This window comes from Amblyraja radiata, chromosome 5 (assembly GCF_010909765.2).
Source record: "Amblyraja radiata isolate CabotCenter1 chromosome 5, sAmbRad1.1.pri, whole genome shotgun sequence".
Taxonomy (NCBI): domain Eukaryota; kingdom Metazoa; phylum Chordata; class Chondrichthyes; order Rajiformes; family Rajidae; genus Amblyraja; species Amblyraja radiata.
Genome location: NC_045960.1, coordinates 51,270,096 through 51,291,154, shown reverse-complemented (window position 1 = coordinate 51,291,154; position 21,059 = coordinate 51,270,096). Strand labels below are relative to the sequence as shown.

The following is a 21,059-nucleotide window of genomic DNA, read 5'->3' as shown; positions in this document are numbered from 1 at the left end:
AAGTGAATAAGTATATTTTTAAGAGGCAGGAAAATCGAAGGGTGTAAGCTAGGAAATTGACAGTGAGTATGTTTTAACTCTAGACAATACTTTGCAATTTGCCCTCTGTGGAGGAGCCCTAAACGTAAATCCAAATAGAAAAAAGCCATTATAAACACAATAAAGAATTCAGGAGAATTTTCCAAATGGAAAGAAGGCTAACATGGATGCATTTAAATGGAAGCCAGATTAATAACATGCATGAGACAGCTTGGTTAATATGAGCTGAAGTGGGCTAACACAGGTGGAACATAAAAGAGTGGCATAGATTTGTTAGGTTGAATAATGCCCCTGTCCCACTTAGGAAACCTGAACGGAAACCTCTGGAGACTGGAGGTAGTGGAAGGTAAGACCTCCCTGGTGGAATAAAACTGGGTGAAAAAAAGGTCTTACCTTCCACTACCTGCAACCTCCGGTAACCACCTTCAACTAGCATCGCAACCGGCTTCGACTAAAAAATTACCGATTTTTAAAACGGCAACCTATTTTTAGTTGAGGCCGGTTTTGAATTTTTTGAAATAATCATAGAAGAAGCTCGACTACTCGGAAACCACTTTCGACCATTAGGAAGAGTGACAAAAACCTCCGGGAACCTCACAGAAACCTTGGGTGGGGCGCAAGGTCTCCAGAGGTTTCCGTTCAGGTTTCCTAAGTGGGACAGGGGCTTAACTATCTTTGTGTTGCAAAATTCTCTGTAATTCTCTGTGAAAATTGGAAAAGGTGAGAATCTATTCTGAAAACTCTGCAACGGAAATATCCAAAGTGAACATTTCAGAATAAGAGTTTTCAGCTTGGATTTCCCCCCTTGCTCATATTTACCATAGAATATGTTTTTTAATGCATTGTGTGATGGATAGAAATGTTTTTAATGGAGTGTTCTGAGGTGTGTCATTGCGATAAAGCGCAATACAGATGCAAGTATTATTCTTATAGTATTACTACATAAACAATCAAACTGACAAGAAATACTGAACCCTAAACTTGGGACAAAGCTACTTTTCTCCAACCAAAATATTACCTTTTTTGAAGGAAAAGGCGGTCGGTGAAAGTAAAAGATTAACCAGACAGCACTTGGTGCAGGCTGTGCAACTGGTAAACTTGGCTCAGAAAATATTTCCAGTTATTTTATACTGAATTCTGCTGAATGGATTTTGAATACTTTCCAATGATGATAAGAAAATGTATTTACAATAAAGTTGGCACTTCCACTTGTTGAATAAAGACATCATTTACCAACAGCTACCATTCAAACAGGCAGGCGAGGATGCATCTGCAAATATTACAGCCTACTTCTAGTTTGCAATGTCCATACCAAGTGACACGTTACCACTGTAGTTTATACAGTATCCTCTGTGTTAAGTGCAGATCCCCTCTCGAAGAAGTGCTTTATTCTCTCTTAATTACTCTGTGGCTTGGAAGATACTAATCCAGGGAAAGCAAAGGCTGGGTATTTTCATCATCTTTGTCTATGTGTTTCAGAACTCCAGCTTCAACCACCGACTGGGATCTACAAAATCAAAGCAGTGCACACAGCAATAGGTTAAGGTCACAAACATGAGTTTCTTTTAACTTTACATTTCCCCAAAATATTCAAGGTAACCTGCTACATAGAAACATAAAAAATAGGTGCAGGAGTAGCCATTCAGCCCTTTGAGCCATTCAATATGATCATGGCTGATCATCTAAAATCAGTACCCTTTTCCTGCTTTCTCCCCATATCCCTGGATTCCGTTAGCCCTAAGAGCTCTCTACCCCCCTCCTCTCTCCGCCCCTCTTTCCCTACTCTCTCTCCCCTTCTCCCTCCCGCCCCCCTCCACCTCCCATCCCCTCTACCCCCCCTCCCCCTCCTCTCTCTCCCACCTTCCCCCTCCCCCCCTCTTCCCTCCCTCCCCCCCACCCCTCTCCACCTCCCTCCCCCTCCCTTCCCCCCTCCCCCCTCCCCCCATCCCACTCCCCTCCAGATGTGCCAATAGATTATTCAGTAATAGGAAATTGTCCCTCATGTAGATAACATGCAAAAGATCAGAGTGCAATCGGTGGGCATTCGAGAGGAATAACAAGCCTAAATGACAGGGGGATTAAATACATTTAAACGTTTCTCCTTTCACTTGTTAAGAATGCTTGTCACTAATTTTATCATTTTAAAGAACTTTATGAAAGAAAGCTACAGTTGGCGATGTATCTGTCAAAGTATTGATATATCTTGCAAATTCCAGCTTACAAATTTAAATTCTTCTATAAAACTGTGTCATTTGAATAACATGCAGGGAGCTCAACTATAGTTTAATTCCAGGAAGATGAGAGCACATCACTGATTGCTCTGATTACAGCTATTTTACAGCTGGACAGCATGGAAAGGTTGTGAAAATGATCCAGGACATGCTGAACAAGTATGATGGCAGCCTCTGCCGACAGTCTGTCTGTTTTTTTGTCTTTTTGTTATTTTTAGTCTAAAAGTATGTTTTTGGAGATTTCTTAGTCTTTTTATGTGGGGGAGGTGGGGAGGGTAAGGGGGAAACTGTTTCTCAGTCACTTCCTGGTCGAGGTTGCGACTATTCTCCGAATCGCGATTTCTTCCATTCCGACGTCAGAGTTCCGATCACCTCAACGAGAGGGCCTGAACATCGGGCTGCCCGTAGCGGCGACTGTGGAGGGCTCGGGAGGCCACGACCACGGGTGAACAAAGAGGAAGATCTGAACCTTATTGCCTTCCCTCACAGTGGGGAAACGTTGATTCCGCTGTGTGGGGATGTTTATGTTAAATTCTATCGTGTGTTGTGTTCTTTTAATTCGTATGACTGTATGGTAACTCAAATCTCACTGTACCAATTGGTGCATGTGATAATAAATGTGAACTTGAAAAAGAGGTTCACTCTGAATGTGCTTTCAACAAGCGGACTCTCTCATCTGATTTCTTAATTTTTATTGTACCTTATCAAATATGTGAGAAAATCAATAATTTCCACACCTAGAGAGCAGTCCTGAATTTTCATCTACCTCATTGTAGACCCTCGGATTATCTTTGATCGGATTTTACTGGCTTTATTTTCCCTTTATCGTGTATCTGTACACTGTGGATGGCTCGATTGTAATCATGAATGGTCTCTCCGCTGACTGACTCCGCACAACAAAAGCTTTTCAATGCATCTCAGTACATGTGACAATAGCCTAAACTCAAACCATAGGTTTGACATGAACAGAAAATATCATTTCCAGAAATGCTTCCTATTCAACCAGATTTTAATCATAAATTATCCAAATGGTATAAATACATGTATTTTACAGATACAAGTATTTCAATTATTTCGAAGGCTAAATTTGCACTACCACGGTAGCATTGCTGCAAAGTGTTTTTTTTAGGCTGGATTAACATAATGCAGGCATTGGATTGTGTTATGTCAGTTTCTCAGTGTGTTTAATAGCAGGGGCTTGCAGCTATTCTGTGGAATTCATCAACCACCTTTCGAAGCAACAGCCTAAAATAGTAATTGGACCCCTGTGCAGTTTTGTAATACAACTGGGCTGTTGTAGGTAATGTGTGCCTGCTCAGGTTTACCACACTGCCTGGTCTACCAAGCAGCCACCACCAAGAAAGTAAATGAAAGCTTTTTGGTTTTACTTTTAATGTGGTGCTCGGAAGACCTGATGGTCTTAATTAGCCCTCTTTCAATTTTCCTCAGTTCTCCTCCCACCAGGCACAGAAATCGCTATCAAAACATGGGAGGGGACACAATTTCTTGGCGGCCGCTTGCGCGCTTGTGCACACACGCGAGGCCTCGGCCGTGGGCCCTGTGGTCGGTAACATCGGAAGCTGACCTGGTTCGTGACCGACTCCGAACTCCAGCAACAGTAACTTCGTCATCCCTGAATCGTGGGGCTTCAATCTGCCCATTTGCGGGGCCTTTCATCGCCCGGCGGGGGCTTCAACATCGGGAGTCTCGATCGCCTCGACGCAGCAATTTGACCGTGAGGTGGTGGAAGATCCCGCGGCCGATTTTAAGCCGTGCCGGGCCGGGCGATGAAAAGCCCCGCGAACGGGCCGAATCAAGCTCCACTCTATGATCTTTGCTCCACCAGGACGTCTCCCTCCTCCAATCACCACGCTCTATCCTCAGTCCCACCGCCTACTTCCGCCTCTGATCTACACCTTCCTCCTCCAATCATCACGCTGAATCATCATGGTTTCCCCAGCCCCCACTGCCTGCTAACCAACGTCTCTCTCGTCCAATTGGTGCCCTCGATCATCAGTCCCACCCCCACTGTCTCGCGGAAAGCGGAGATGTTAATAGATTTTTTTTCCACCGAGTTTTATAATCCAGATTACAAAATATGAGAGGGATGTCCCCCACCTCTCAAAACATGGGGGGGGGAGTGGGGGAGACACAAGTGTACCCCCAGTCCCCCTCCCCACCCCGGGATTTCTGCCCATGCCTCCCACACCCATATCTCCTGAAGCCTCCCACTGTGAAGCAAACCACAACGTGCTGGAGTAATTCAGCAGATCAGGCTGCATCTGAGTAGGGAATGGATGGACTATGTTTCAGGTCAGGACCCTTCTTCAGACTGGTTGTTGTAGGGGGAGGATGTTGGAAAAGTGGTGGGGGAGGGTTTGATTTGCAGATTGGTGGAGTAAGTGACAAAGGCCAGATGAAAAGGAGACAAAAGGGTGTCAGAAAAGGAGAGAAGAGGAGTGAAATGTAAAGCCAGAGGGAGGGATATGGGTGGAAGCGGATGGGGGAACGTGGTGGGATAATGGGAGAAATAGGTGCACCTATAAATTGGTGAGTGTGGGTAAGTTGGTCCTAAGGGCCTGTTTCTATGCTGTATGGCTCTATGACTATAATAAGAGCTTATTTTAATGTTTATAGTTTTGAGATGACTCTAATACATTTAAATCAAAGCTGCAGCCCTTTATTTTTGGTCAATTTCAGGCAATTGAATGATGAGGAAATTGTCTGGTGAGGCACAACAGCCATCAGCAGTTCACCTTGAGGTGGAGATTGGGAATCAAGGACAAGTTTCTCATGATTCTTGAGCTTTCATTTTCGAGCATAAGGATCTTTCCCTGAATCCATTTGGAACTCATAAACTGAGGAGGACATTCACAGCAGTCGTGAGCCAAAGCCAACGCGACACAAAAGTCGAATTAGATAAAGATTTTTAAGGAAAGACTCAACTTTTTAGAATAAATACAGCCAGATCTTTTTTGTTCATTTCATCAGAGGTAGAGGAAATGAATGGACATAGATTTAAGGTGAGGGAGAATAGATTTATAGAGGATCTGAGGAGCTTCCACACTCAGAAAATGATGGGTACTTAGAATGCACCGACTGGTTGAAGCTGGTTTACACAAATACCCAGAATTAGTTCATGCTGCATTTCTGAATCTTGTTCTTATATAAGCATTAACTTTTAATTACTTGCTCTGAAAGTGCACAGTTATTCTGTATTAGCTATGGTATACTGTTCTTAATGTTGTGCACATTTCATTTTATGAAATAACTGGTGCAGAATTACTTCAATGAATGACCAAGTCTTGGAGGTATTGCCAAACAAGACACTAGAGTAAAACAAGGTTCATTTGGACAAGATGATGATGACAAAGTTCAGTCAATTTTTAGGCTATAGCTGGGTTATATTTACATTTGTTATTTATCTTTGAGGGATTAATTAGTGGTAGTTATCAATTTTACTTCGGAGTCACGTGAGTGACTACGTGAAGAACCCCGCCAGGACGCATGCGTGTCATATCGCTTTCACGCTTGCGAAACGACAGGCGGGGTGGAGCGTTCCCCCGCAGCGGTAAGTTTGAAACCGCGACCTGGAGGTAAGTGATTTACTCTGCGGTAGTGTTTGTCCCCGCGCTGTTTTTACACAGGGGGGGAAGCTGGACAAAATAGTGTCCACAAGTGCTGCGAGTGAAGCTGGCTGGGGAGGACCGCGAAGTTGCGGGAGCCAGCAGCAGCTGAAGGCACAAGTCCCGTAAGTGGGATCAGCTGTGCCGACTTTTGGTCCCGCGCCGGCCAGAACACCACGGCCGGGCGGGAGACTATTCAGAATGGGGCCGTCGCCTTTGACAAATCGAAACGGCAGGAGGCAGAAAAGATTCAACTTCATTGAGACTTTTGTTGGAATGAGAGTAATGTTATTATTACATTCATCCCTCTAATGACATATATTCGGCCTGGGGTTTATAGATTAGTCGGTCAGTCAATCAGATAATGAGTAGCACAGTGGTACAGCTAGTAAAGCTGCAGTCTCATGGCTGCAGTGACCCAGGTTCAATCCTGACCTCCAGTGCTGTCTGTGTAGAGTTTATACACTCTCCCTGTGAATATAGTTTCCTCCAGGTGCTTTGACATCTAAGATGTAAGCCTTTGGGATATGGGAGGTAGGTTAATTGTCCACCGAAAATTGTGCCCAATGTGTAGGTATGTGGTAGAATCTTGGAGGTGGGGGTTATTGATCAGAATGCAAGAAGAATAAACTGGGAGTCAATGGTACATTGTTACAAATAGGTATTTGGTGATCAATGTGGTCTTGATGGTATAACTCTATGGCTCTAATCTATTGAATGTTCTGGTGGAAATTTCATGACATTGCAAGAAAGCCCCGATATTAATTTTCTTTTATTGCATCGCATTTTGAAAAACTGCTGCAAAATGCGAGGTTCATCTTGAAAGAAATTGTTTGTTTAAACTGCAATTGGCAGGAAGCAGCAATTTATCCTAAGTGTCTTCTCTGAAGCATTGGAGGCTGAGATTCAGATTCAGATTCAGATTCAATTTTAATTGTCATTGTCAGTGTACAGTACAGAGACAATGAAATGCATTTAGCATCTCCCTGGAAGAGCGACATAGCAAATGATTTGAATAAATAATAATGTGTCCGGGGGGGGGAGGTGATTGGCAGTCACCGAGGTACGTTGTTTAGTAGAGTGACAGCCGCCGGGAAGAAGCTGTTCCTGGACCTGCTGGTTCGGCAACGGAGAGACCTGTAGCGCCTCCCGGATGGTAGGAGGGTAAACAGTCCATGGTTGGGGTGAGAGCAGTCCTTGGCGATGCTGAGCGCCCTCCGCAGACAACGCTTGCTTTGGACAGACTCAATGGAGGGGAGCAAGGAACCGGTGATGCGTTGGGCAATTTTCACCACCCTCTGCAATGCCTTCCGGTCGGAGACAGAGCAGTTGCCATACCATACTGTGATGCAGTTGGTAAGGATGCTCTCGATGGTGCAGCGGTAGAAGTTCACCAGGATCTGAGGAGACAGATGGACCTTCTTCAGTCTCCTCAGGAAGAAGAGACGCTGGTGAGCCTTCTTGATCAGAGTTGAGGTATTGTGGGTCCAAGAGAGGTCATCGGAGATGTTGACTCCCAGGAACCTGAAGCTAGAAACACGTTCCACCTCCGTCCCGTTAATGTGGATGGGGGTGTGCGTGCTGCCCCTGGACTTCCTGAAGTCTACAATGAGCTCCTTGGTCTTCTTGGAGTTAAGGGCCAGGTTGTTGTCTGAGAGGAGACCTAGTCAAAGTATATAAAGCTATGAGAGACATAGAAAGGGAAGACGCTCAGAACCGTTTTCCCCAGGGTGGAAATGTCAAGATCACGAGGGCATAAGACGTGAGGGGCTAAGTTTAAAGAAGATGTGTGGGGCAAGTTTTGTTTTTACACACAAGGGGAGGTTATGTCTGGAACGCACTGTCAGAGATGGTGGTGGAAGCAGATACAATAGAGACATTTAGAAGGCATTTGGATAAGCACATTGATATGCAGGGAATGGAGGTATATGGATCGTGTGCAGGCAGAGGAGATTACTTTAATTTAGCATCATGTTCGGCATGGACATTGTGTGCCGAAGACCCTGTGTTGTGCTGTACTACATTCTATGGTTAATGTGAAACACTTGACATCCGTGTTGTGAAGTAGCATTGTTTGCCAGCATTTTCAAACAATCCAAGTTAATTTTCAGACATCTCTCTTGACAACAGTCTAAAGAGGATCAGTCATAAGCTCTGCTGCTAGATCAACAATTGGTAGCTGATCTTATAACTGATAAAACGGGAAATTATCAAAACATTAGAAAAAATATAAATTTCTTGGCATAATGTGGCATTTGTGATTATTTAAGCAGTGAATTCCCTCATTTTTATACCCATACAAGTTAAGTGTTTTCAACTCAAGACTGACTCCTTAATGGGTTGGCATCAATTAAGAATTCAGGCACAAAAGTCAACAAGATTAGCCATCTATTAAATTGTTGGTAGGTCAAATGACCATTGCCAATTGCCATAATGTGTGGGTCAGTGGCAGCATCTGGGGGGATGGAAGATTGCAACCTTCACGTGGCAACCCTGTTTCGACTAATGCAATCAACTTGACGTGCACAAACGGAAGATCAAATAGAACAAGTTGTCCAACAACTTTAGGCTGTGCACGCCACACGAAAGAAGAAGGAGCATCTGGGGGAAGCTAATGGGGAGGTGGGGAGATTTGTTTTTTAAGTGGGAATGTGGTGTTATTGCAAATGGATGCTGCACGATTGATGCCAATTCATTAAGTGGTGGAGCCTGTCCCATGCTGTGTGACTCTACAACTATAAATTAATACAGATCATGAGCAGTTCTCTCAGCAAACATAGTCAAAGGCCACAATTAAAGAAAATAAATTGGTACTTCTCAAGGGAAAACACCACAGTTTGTTTTTCTCCATGTTTGTTCAGGGAGATTGGTACTTTCCTACTTGGCAGATTCCTGTATTGAAATAAAATTTATCAGAGAGTGATATATAAAGATACTAAAGCAGATTTGATAAATAGAAGAATACAGACCTTTTCATAGATTTTGGAGACATGGTCTTTTCTACATCCTTGAAAGACATATTGTAGCAATCACTAACATATTCATTGTCATCATCATATTCGTGTTCCAGCAGAGTTCTTGCCCATGTTCCCATATCATAAGGTGGCAGCATTCCTCCAAATTCTGAAGGCAGTATTTCGGGATGAATGAGCTGATGAAGACTGTTCAGATTATTTCCATGCATAAATATCTGGAAAGGTAATGCAGCAACAACATATAAATATTGATATAGGAATGATGAAACAACAGAAAACTTTCAAAAGCATTATTCAAATTTTAATTAACATGATCTAGCAGAATCCAATGTGCTCCTTAACATCTTTAAATATTTTTGCCACATTTATCTCACACAGTAAAATTCTGTATTACATTTAGTGTGGTTTAAGTAGAAGGAAAAAAGGCTACACATTTTAATTGGCTTCTGCTGACCAAGGCCAGGAGTTGCAAGTTATTAAGCAAAGAGCAAACCTGCAAAGAGCAATTAATCTATAAATGACTGTAATATATCTATATCCTCCAGCTGATTTCCAGTTATGTCTATTTGTAACAATTACACCGTTACTTTAAAGGAGCTCTACTGTATCATTATCAAACATAGAGAAATCTGTTCCTGTCAATTTTCAGTGAATTTTCTGCTCAAATTTGCAGTATCCCACCAGCATTCTTGGGTCCGATCTATCATGGGCAGGAACAATGGTTTCTCTGCTGTCTTAGCATAAGGAAGAATCCGTGAAATACCATAATCTCATAGTGAATTTTAAATGAATGTGCTGTCTAAAAAGGATTCAAAAAGAGGGAATGGATTTTTTTTCAATGTTTGTATCTGGAGTGACACAGCATGCAATAATATCTGCTGATGCTACACACTTCCAGCTTCATGTGTTTCAATGTTTCCAGGAGGGGGGGGGGGGGAAATATTGTAGCAATATAGCAATAGTAGCAATAGCAATACAAATACATGAGATGGCATGGAGTGATGCAAAATTTAAATATAAAACTGTATTTTCAGAACATTAATATATATATATATATATATATATATATATATATATATATATATATATATATATATATTAAAGTGTGAGTTTATAACATTCAATTCAATCAGAGTCCATTGCCAGGGAGTGTGCATTGTAACATATGCTTCACACACCAGGATCCCAGTGGACGAGGCTCACTGTGGTGAGTGCAGTTGGAAAATGGCCCTGAACAGACGAATGATCTGTTCTTGGGACAATTTGTTTTTGATTACATAACATAATGAAATGAACCTGATCTACATTCAGTGCAGTGTCTCATACGCAAGATCAATTAACTGTTCCGGTGCTCCCACTGGGGTGGTACACTTATACAGAATTTTCATTAAGGCTGGCAGTTTTAAACGAGAATAATGCACCAAACCGTAGTGCTATGAAACCGTAATATGGCTAGTGCACAGAAAATAACCTCTCACTACCAAGACTGTAGTACAGATACTGCTAATCTAACATATTGATAACAAATGGTTTTGATTCCTTTATACATTTCTGAATACATTTGTCTCACCCTTTTTCTGGTCTTCTCTTTCAGGAAGGGCCTAATGACAGTATAAAGAGCATGAATATACCAAGGCTGATTGACAAAATGAATTCCTCCAAAACGAGAGGGAAAGCTGTCCTGTAATGAGAAAAATAAGCAGTGAATCACCCAGCTGTTACAAATGTGTGTTTAGTTCCATTGGATTTATTTATTTTTCCTTCACAAACATGGGAAGCCATGTACAGGCTGTGCTCAATTAAAAAATGCATTGCTCTTGAATTCAAAATGGAGCATTTGATCCAACAAACATATTTAATTAATGTATCCATAAGGAACTCCAGACCTAAATTGTTCTTTAACAGAATATTCAGAGTGAAGCTTGCATTTGCTCATTGATTGCAAAACACATGAGAGTTTGTAGTGTGTTGACTATAATGAGAATTATCAGTCAATCAGAATTGTTTTCTAAATTGAACCTTTAACATGCATAAAGCACTTTATAAGCCATTTATGTGTAATACTCAAACTAGAGTGTACAATTATTGGAACAAATCATTGGAACAATGGCTGACTGCCAGGAGAAAAGAAAAATCGGTAACAATGGATTGAATGCAGCGTTGGATGCTGTCATAGGTTAAAATATCTCGATGTCAAGGAAGGATCAGAAAAGTAAAAAATCTAATAATAAGAGGAATTTGCAGTGTTAACAATCCCACAAAGACATGGAAAAAAGACTTGAAAGTTAGAGCACAAAGGAAAAGCTTGCACAGGAGAATAAGCAACCAAACTGTACCTTGTTAACAATGGAAATTATTTAATATTAGCTACACACTCATAAAAAGTCCATGTCTCTAATCATTGCATAGATACTAACTTATTTAAAAGAAATGGGTTATCATTTGCAAGCAGGCAAGTATTGCAGTAGTTTATTAATGACAGGAACAGTAAGCTTTAGTTGTACAATAGATCTTGCCATGGTAAAATCCCATAAACATTATTAAACATTTTATCTTGGGAGAATGTAGACCTTGAATTTGTTGCTCATCATTTCTAATCTATAATTTATTATAGGCAAAATCGCCCCACACCATGTTGATTCTTGCAGCCAGCAGTAGCGACCACATAGGAACAATCATTTAATACCATCTCCAGAATGCTCCAAGTGACTTGTTTAATTGATTACCATGGAAGAAAGATAACAGTAAAGAATTAGTGCATTTTCTTTGTCATTCACATTTTTAAATCCAGAATTTCCTCACTGTTCGACCCATTCTACAATTGAAACGTTGCCTTAAATGTGGAAAAAACAGCATTTAGAGTCTGACAGCACAGAAAGAGGCCCTTTGGCCCACCTAGTCCACACCAATCATCTAGAACTAATCCTATACATCCCTCCAGATTCTACCTCTCACTTACACATTAGGGACAATTTACAGTGGCAACTGCACATCTTTGGAATGAGGAAGGAGAATGGAGCACCAAAGTCACAGGGACAATGTGCAAACTCCATATAAACCACACTAGAAGTCAAGAATGAACTTGGGTCACTGGAACTAGCAGTCCCAGCTCGACTAGGTCCAACACTGAACCTCCCTAAATTCATCCAGACTTATTTTCAAGTCACAGTGATAAAGGAGGAGGAACTTGGAGAAATTGGAATGATAAACAAAGAACTGGGATTTCCATGGACTCACATATATAAGTGAACAATAAAGCACAATTTGTTTATACCGCCCCCTGCAGAGGATCATGCTTATTTGCTCCAGGATCCAATTCCTTACTTGGATCTTTCATACTGCAGTGTTCATAATACATATATGGTGATTCCCAGAATAGCTTATTTTTTTACATATCAGGATATTAATTAAATTATTAATAACTAAATACCCAGCCGTTGTCAAAGAGCTAAGATTGCAACAATGATTTCAGTGGAGTCTAATGGTACCAGTTATTAATTGTTCAGGATAGGGCATCACCGACGATGCCAGCATTCATTAATCTCCTTTAATTTCTCTTACGGTGATAGTGAGATACATTCAAGAATCACTCCAGTACTTCTAGTGAAGTGCTCTTACAGTGTTATAGACAATAGACAATAGGTGCAGGAGTAGGCCATATGGCCCTTCAAGCCAGCACCATCATTCAATGTGATCATGGCTGATCATCCACCATCAGTACCCCGGTCCTGCCTTCTCCCCATATCCCCTGACTCCGCTATCTTGAAGAGCCCTATCTAGCTCTCTCTTTAAAGTTTCCAGAAAACTGGCATCCACTGCCCTCTGAGGCAGAGAATTCCAAAGACTCATAACTCTCTGTGTGAAAAAGTGTTTTCTCATCTCCATTCTAAACGGCTTACCCCTTATTCTTAAACTGTGGCCCCTGGGTATAGGGATGCTATTGGGGATGGACTTCCAGGATGTACACTCAGCAATGATGATGGACCATAAGGGTCATAAGGAATAGGAGTAGAATTAGGCCATTCGGCCTAGGATCAGTAACACTTCTAATCAGGCTGGTGTGGGACGTGGAGGGAATGCTGCAGATGGTGTTAGGTCCATGCACATGCTGCCCTTGTCCTTCTTGATGGCAGAGGTTATTGGTTTAGGAGTTTAGTTTGGTTTATTATTGTTGTCACGTATACCGAGGTAGAGTGAAAAGCTTTTTTGTTGTATGCACTCCAGTCAACAAAGATTATAAAAGATTGCAATCAAGCTGTCCACAGTGTACAGATACAGAATAAAGGGTATAACGTTTAGTGCAAGATAATGTCCAGAAAAGTCTGATTAAACATAGTTTGAATATCTCCAATGAGGTAAATGGGAGATCAGGACCGCTCTCTAGTTGGTGAGAAGACAGTTCAGTTGCCTGATAACAGCTGGGAAGAAATTGTCCCTGAATCTGGAGGTGTGTGTTTTCAAACTTCTGTACCTCTTGCCTGGTGGGAGAGGGGAGAAGAGGGAGTGACCGGGGTGAGACTCATTCTTGATTATGCTGGTGGCCTTTCCGAGGCAGTTTGAAGTGTAGATGGAGTTAATGGAAGGAAGCTTGGTGTGTGCATGATGGTCTGGGCTATGTCCACAACTCTGCAATTTCTTGCAATTTTAGATACTGTTAAGTAGTTTGGCCAATTAACTGCAGTTCATTTTGCTGATGGTGCAATAAATGCCATGGTTTAAGCATATTGTACAATTGTGTAAAGTAGATGCACGGACTGTAGAAATAAGTGCCTCTCTCAGAGGAGAGCCTGGAGATTCTGCCAGAGAGGTGCAACTAAGAAATGTGATCACAATGGAAGGTGGTGGGAATCGGAGAAATATTACATTTTGATCAATTCCTACACCAGACATTGGTGTTAATTGGTGTTAATTGGCCTGTGCTGCATTTCCAATATTTTAGTTTTTGCATCGGATTTTGAACACTAGTATCTTTTCAAAAGTCAATATAAGAATGTAATATACATTAACTTTATACCACTGTCGATCTATAGATAATCAATTGCTCTCTCTTCACACTGTGTTTTCGATTTTCTGTTTTTGGATTGAATTCTGTTTTTAATTTGTGTCTCTGTGATGTCTTTTTTACCTGTTCTATTCCGATTATATGTTTTTATTCCGATTACTATGTAAGGTGTCCTTGAGATGTCTGAAAGGCGCCCATTAAATAAAATGTATTATTATTATTATTAATTAATAGAGCAGGATGGTGGAAATACTAACCCACATTTTCAGGTTCAATATTTCAAGTACTAGTAAACATAATTGTTTTCTCATTTAGAATATAACATGTTATCTGTGTGTCTTGACTCCTATTCTAAGTGGATAGATGCACAACTACAAAGTGTCTTCTTTTTTCCTTTGCTCAGATTTACCTCACCCAACTGCTCTGTTGCCTTACTGTAATATAACTGCACAAGCAGTAACCATCTCTGGTAAATCAGCTGGGTATGGCTATAGCAATCCCAACTGGTGATTCCACTTTGGTGGATATATTGTTTAATGGCCTTGCAACAGAAAGTCTCAAGGGCCTGTCCCACTTACGCAACTTTTTCGGCGACTGCCGGCACCCGTCATAGGTTGTTACAGGTTGCTGAAAAATTTCAACATGTTGAAAATCCAGCGGCGACCAGAACAAGGTACGACTCTTTGGGTGACTACTCACGACCAGGATGTCGCCAGGATGTCGCCTGTATGGTTGTGAGTAGTCTCCTCCTCACCCAAAGAGTCGTGGCGTTTTTCTGGTCGCAGCTGAATTTTCAACATGTTGAAACTTTTCGGCGACCTATGACGGGTGCCGGCAGTCGCCAAAAAAGTTGCATAAGTGGGACAGGCCCTTTAGCCAATTCGACTGGGAAGTCTCCAGTAGAGACTTTAATTGTGACACACTTACTAATGTACTGTTCCAAATATTGGTCTGTGCAATAGGCTGATACTGAAAAGTGTTGAAAATAACTGGGTTGCAGGAACAGATTTGAGGGGCACAATGGAGACACAAAGAGACTGCAGATGCAGGAATTTAGAGAAAATAACAAAATTAAAGGTCCCAACCCAATCCTTTCCTATCCACAATGCTGCTTACCCACGGAGTTCCTCCAGCAGTTTGTTTTTATTTTATAGGAGCAATTTGATTGTCTATAACTTTTTTTTCAGAGCTAGTTATTTTATTCAGGTGTTTTGGGTAGAACTCCTATCTGTGTGATAGAAGAACTAATTTTGTGAACATGGAGGCCTATTGCAAACATAAGGGGTGGCAAACATGATTAGGACCCTCCACCAATAGATATCTAAAAATGGTATAAAAATAAGTTGTGGATTGTCACCTGCATTGTTCAGGATGTAAGAGCACACCATTCCAAAAGGCAACAAATTAAACTTCATGTGCGTACCTCTGGCTCAATCCTATGTTTTTGGCTGAAGCCTTTTGGGAATCCTGCACCAGCACTCCCAAATCCCTTTGGACCTCCAATTTCTGAATCCATTCCCCATTTAAAAATTAATCTATGCCTTTATTCTCCCTACCAAAGTGCATGACCATATATTTTGCTATGCTCTATTTAATTTGCCATTTCTTTGCCCACTCTCCCAACCTGCCCAAGTCCTTCTGCAGACACTGCTTACTCAACACTATCTGCCCCTCCACACATCATTGTATCATCCACAAACCTGACCACAAAGCTATTAATTCCAAGGCTAGATAGACCATGTCCATTATGAAATTCCATCAGTTGAATATCTGAGGGTAAGTGAGTCCAGTGGTTACCTAGTGATTAACTTGGTTCTTTAGGTGAAGAAGAATCTGAAATTCATAACACCATTGTCAGTGTGCAATGTTAGCACTGCCTCCCACACAATATCCCAGATGTAATGTCCATTGAAATAATACCCTGCCTTGTTTTGCATTACCATTGTACAAGCTTTCATAAGAATTGCAGGTTTTAAATAGCAACATTAGCTGCAGCCTTTAGAGATAGTCTGCTCCATACATAACAAATAAAGACTTCACCTTTCGAGATGTTGCCTTAGCAACATCTATAAGATTCTAAATTGAAGTTCTCTCTGGGATTTACTGCAACAGAATAGCAATTATGGGCACTGCATGAATGCCAGCAATGAAGCATTCACTTTTGATTTTAATGCTTATCTAAAATTAGATACCAATCAGGGCAAAATAAAAAGAGAAATTACTGCCCACAAATGAGGCTTATGAACAATTCATGATTCAACTGGTACTAATGGATTTATATCCCATCCCAGAGCTTTGTGTTATATTGAAGTACTTAAATATTTGTAAAACAGTGCCATATTATAAAATAGTTATCAGTTGTTAGTTTCATAAAACACCTCACCATACCAGTCCTAGTGACTTTACAACAAGATTATATATTTCCTGACAACATGGAAGGAGCCAATATGGCCCATCGAGTCCATGCCAACTCTGAGAGTAATCCTATCAATCTCATTCTCCCCCACTTAATTCCTTGTAGCATATTTTCCCTCACTGATTCTTCTCCCACCCACTTACACAAAGGATAATTGACTTACCAATCAGAATTTCTTTGCGATGCAGTTGAAAACAGAAAACAAAGCATACAGGAGATTGAACCTGGTTGATTAATGGGCGAACTAGCTGCGTAACTTGCTTCACCTCTGTGGTGCCCTGCTTAGTTTTTATATTAATCTGTTCAGACATTTGTTTGAACTATTGCCTGGTTATTGAACAAACCGAAGGAGTGTACAGTGCAGATACTGCTATGCCTTAGGTCAAGGTCAGATAGACTCAAGTATTTAGACATACCCTGATGTGCAGGAGGGAAGACTACTCAAAGCCATCAAGTTGCTCACTCCCTATCAGACAATCCATGTTCTCTTCTCTTGGGAAAGTGTCCAAAACATTGTGGGTATTGAGTATAAGATTTGATCTCACGATCTATTCAGTAGGCTATTTTTTTTTAACCTTTACACATTTCCTCCCCTGAGCTAAAATGCTAAGCCGCAATATCGCAATTATCAATTGAGTTACTATTTATTTCCAGTAGATCAACGTTGGTTCAAAGGAATTGCCTGTAATCCTTTTCCAGAAGGATATCATTTTCCTCTCTACCAACTCATCTCTCATCCTTGACATATAAATTAATTCAAGCAGGTATGACCAATCTTTCTGCTACATTTCCCAAAATTCAATCCCGAACCTCACATGAACGAATTCTACAAACTGGTAAGTAGCAAAGTTACTACAGAATATACAAAGGTATACCGGTGGCAAATATTACAGTTCTAATGCAGAAGGTCCATTTTTGGCTAAATATCCTTTTTTATTTTTGTGGTGCTTAAAGTTTTGCTACGATTTTTGCTGCCCTTTCTAGTCTGCCCTTCAATCAAGTGCAGAGGGATTGGGGTACAGATGTCCCAATGGAAATCCCTCTTTTGCTTTGATGAGAAGGTTGTGTTTCTTATTGGAGTCCACAGAAGAGAAGCATCAATTGTTTTTGAATGATCTAGTTAAAGTTGACCTTCAACTGAATATTTTCTTTACAACATATGGTGAACTTTGTCACCTTTGACAGGCAGCCAATTAACTCTGCTTGGAGAAGAAGACCAGCATTTATTTTAGACACACTACACAAAATTTCCATCCCTACCGAAGTGGGAACACATAGTTCAGGGGATATACAATTGAACACAATGGCAGAGTTCCCAGAGGTACAAGCAATCAGCTACAGATCACAAATGGAATTCAAAGATTGTTTTGCAACTGTTTCAGTTTCTTTAATGGAATATTTTTATGATATTAATGCATAGCCACTAGCCACTTAACCTGTCTGTCTGGTTAGGAGATTGAATTGTGTCCCATTATATAGCATATCATCTTGATGACTCAAAGTAATGTGACTAGAGCCATCTCCAACTCTCATGCCGTATACATAAAACAAGTTTCTGCAAATATAATGAGCCCAATTTGAATTTTAGAACATAGAACATAGAAAACTGCAGCACAAGAAAAGCCTCTTCAACCCATAAACATGACTGCAAGTTAAAATTATCTCCTCTGCCTGCGTGTGATCCATATTTTGCAAGGTTTTACCACACCTTTTGCCAAACATGGTTTCAAGGTCAGTTTATTGTCACATGTACCAATTAATGTACAGTGAAATTTGAGTTACCAGACAGCCATACTAAGTAAAAAGCACCAAGACACACAACCACATAAAAGTTAACATAAACATCCATCACAGTGGATTCCACATTCCTCACTGTGATGGAAGGTAATAAAGTTCAAACCTCTTCCTCTTCTTCCTCTTCTCCGTGGCTTTTGATACCCAGTAAGATGTCGACTTTATTTACTTGATTTAATTTCTTATTTTGATTGCTTTTATTGCGTGGCTATTATTTTTACTCATATTTTATGTCTTTTAATTTATTGTTGTATTTCATATGTAATTTTTGCGCCTTATGTGAGCTGTTATGTTATGTTCTGTTATGTTGTCTGTTTATGATGTCTTGTTTATTCTTCTGTACACACTTTGGTCAACATTGGTTGTTTTAAAGTGCTTAACAAATAAAGTTGGATTGGATGCAGTCAAACCATCCGCAGTCAGGGCAATCAAAGCCCCCGCAGCCGATGATCGAGGGCCCCATCGGGGTGATCGAAACTCCCGCATCGGGGCGGTTGAAACTCTCTCCGAGGCATGGAGCTCCCGAGTCGGCCTCTTCTTACCAGAGACTGCGGGCTTCACGATGTTGAAGTCCCGCAGACTCCTGTTGGAGCGCCTGTCGGTCTCCAGGAAATGCCGCCAACACCATGATGTTAGGCCGCAGTGGGGATGGAGATACGATACGGAAATAAATGGCATCTCTGTCGATGTAAGAGATTGAAAAAAAAAGTTTCCACCATTTCCCCCAATCCCCACCCCTCACATAAAACAACCCAAGGAACACTAAAACATACTTTTTAACACATACTAAAAGTAACAAAACGAAGAAGGGACAGACAGACAGTTGGCAAGGCAGCCACTGCTGGTGGTGCCACCCGGTGTTGAACCAAGGAGTTGAATACATTGGTCAGATGAGATTACTGGTGATATCAGGGAGTATTGGCAAAACCAAAATTGATTAGAATCAAAGGGTTAATACTCCAATTGTTGGGAAAAAAACTTGTGCAATGATTGTAGTTCTAGAAATGAATGGATAATCCCTTTCACTGTACATTAACACTGAGCACTCAGGAGGTACAGTGCGCTCTGCGTAGGATCAATCCACGCAAGGCTGCAGGCCCGGATGGAGTCCAGGGAAGGGTACTAAAGGACTGTGCTGTACAGCTGGCGGAGGTATTCACGAGAATATTCAATCTATCTCTATCTCTGGCAACGGTCCCCAAGTGCCTGAAAACAGCCACCATAGTTCCGGTGCCGAAAAAGTCAAAAGTCACCAACCTGAACGACTACCGCCCGGTTGCCCTAACTTCAATCCCAATGAAGTGCTTCGAAAGGCTGGTCCTCTCCCATATCAAATCCAGCATCCCTGCCTCACTGGACTCTCATCAATTTGCATACAGGGCAAATAGATCAACAGAGGATGCCATCTCTCTGGCTCTTCACACTGTCCTGACTCACCTGGACAGACAGGGAGGGCACGCATGTGAGGATGCTCTTCGTTGACTGTAGCTCTGCATTCAATACGGTCATCCCCACCAAGCTCACCACCAAACTCCACCAGCTAGGCCTCAGCTCGCTGATATGCGATTGGATCCTGAACTTTCTGACGGAGCGACCGCAGGCAGTGAGACTGGGCCCGCATCTGTCCTCCACTATCACCCTGAGCACCGGCACACCACAACGTTCTACCGCTGCACCACAGAGAGCATATTAACATATGGCATCTCTGTGTGGTATCTCAGCTGCACAGAGGCGGAGAGGAGAGCTCTTCAGCGTGTCATCCACAGAGCGCAGAGGATCATTGAGACAGAGCTACCAGCCTTGGAGGGCATCTACCACACACGGTGCCTCAGGAAGGCCGTCAGCATCCATAAAGACTCATCATACCCCTGTAACGGACTGTTCGAACTACTTCCCTCCGGCAGACGTTACAAGGCCTTCTACGCCCGAACCTCCAGACTCAGAAACAGCTTTATTCCAAGAGCTATAGCGGCTCTGAACCGGCCCTGCTGAGTGCCCACCACCCCCCATGGACTGTCTCCCTCGGATGGTCACGACACACAGCTTATTTATTTATTTTACTTTTCTTTTTCATCGGTTGGAGCTGCATACTAAATCTCGTTGCACTGACGTGCAATGACAATTAAAGATATTATTATTATATTATTATAATCATCCAAGTCAAAGAACATATCCGTCAATGTTTCTCAGGGCAGTGTCCTTGTCTCAACCACGTTCTACAGATTCATCAATGATTTTACTTCCATTGTTTGTTAATGATTTCACAATGTTCAATTCCATTTTCAGATCTATAGAAAATGAAGCAAACTATGTGCGCCTGCAACGACTTGGACCAATTTGGCACGACTTGGACCAAATCGGCGCATGCAACGACTTGGACCAAATGACAAACAATATTAGTGCCACACAAGTGCCAGGTGACAGCCATCTCCAACGTTACATTGAAACCAACTACCTTAGACATTCAATGTTGAGTTCCCCAGTGTCAATGTCCTGAGGGTTATCGTTAACCAGAAACACAACTGGACAATCATAAAAGCAGATCAGAGGGTAGTTATTTGGCTTATAACTCACCTCCAGACAGTCCAACGTCTTACCACCACAAACTTTCAGTGTGTTGTAATACTGAGTCTGGGCGAGTACACCTTCAATGCCATTCATGACAAAGCAAACCATTTTATTGGGACTCCATCAACCACCCTAATGATTTAGTGCAAAGTGGGTGCAGTATGTACCATTGACAACACTTTGTAGTTACATGCTCAGGCCACTCTGACAGCATCTCCCAAACCCGTAACAGATGCACAGGAACACCAACCTTTGCAGATGCCCCTCAAAATCACAATCCATCTTGACATGGAAATATATCGTTGAACTTTCATCGTAATAAGTTCAAATTTCAGCAAATCCTTGTGCCAAATGTATTGCAGGTTTACCTTCACCAGAATGACTGCAGCATTTTATGAGTGTTTCTCA

General features: G+C 41.6%; 1 protein-coding gene across 1 annotated transcript in view; it reads right to left on the bottom strand.

The window, feature by feature from the left end:
* Window positions 1-709: 709 nt before the first annotated feature.
* Window positions 710-21,059, bottom strand: part of clvs2 (clavesin 2) — a 58,115-nt gene continuing 37,765 nt past the window's right edge. The window contains exons 3-5 of the mRNA XM_033021197.1: window positions 10,442-10,552; window positions 8,866-9,086; window positions 710-1,546 (exon numbers count right to left, since the gene is read on the bottom strand). Coding sequence (XP_032877088.1) covers window positions 1,462-1,546; window positions 8,866-9,086; window positions 10,442-10,552 — 417 coding nt within the window. The 3' untranslated portion in view covers window positions 710-1,461. The remainder of the gene's footprint in view (window positions 1,547-8,865; window positions 9,087-10,441; window positions 10,553-21,059) is intronic.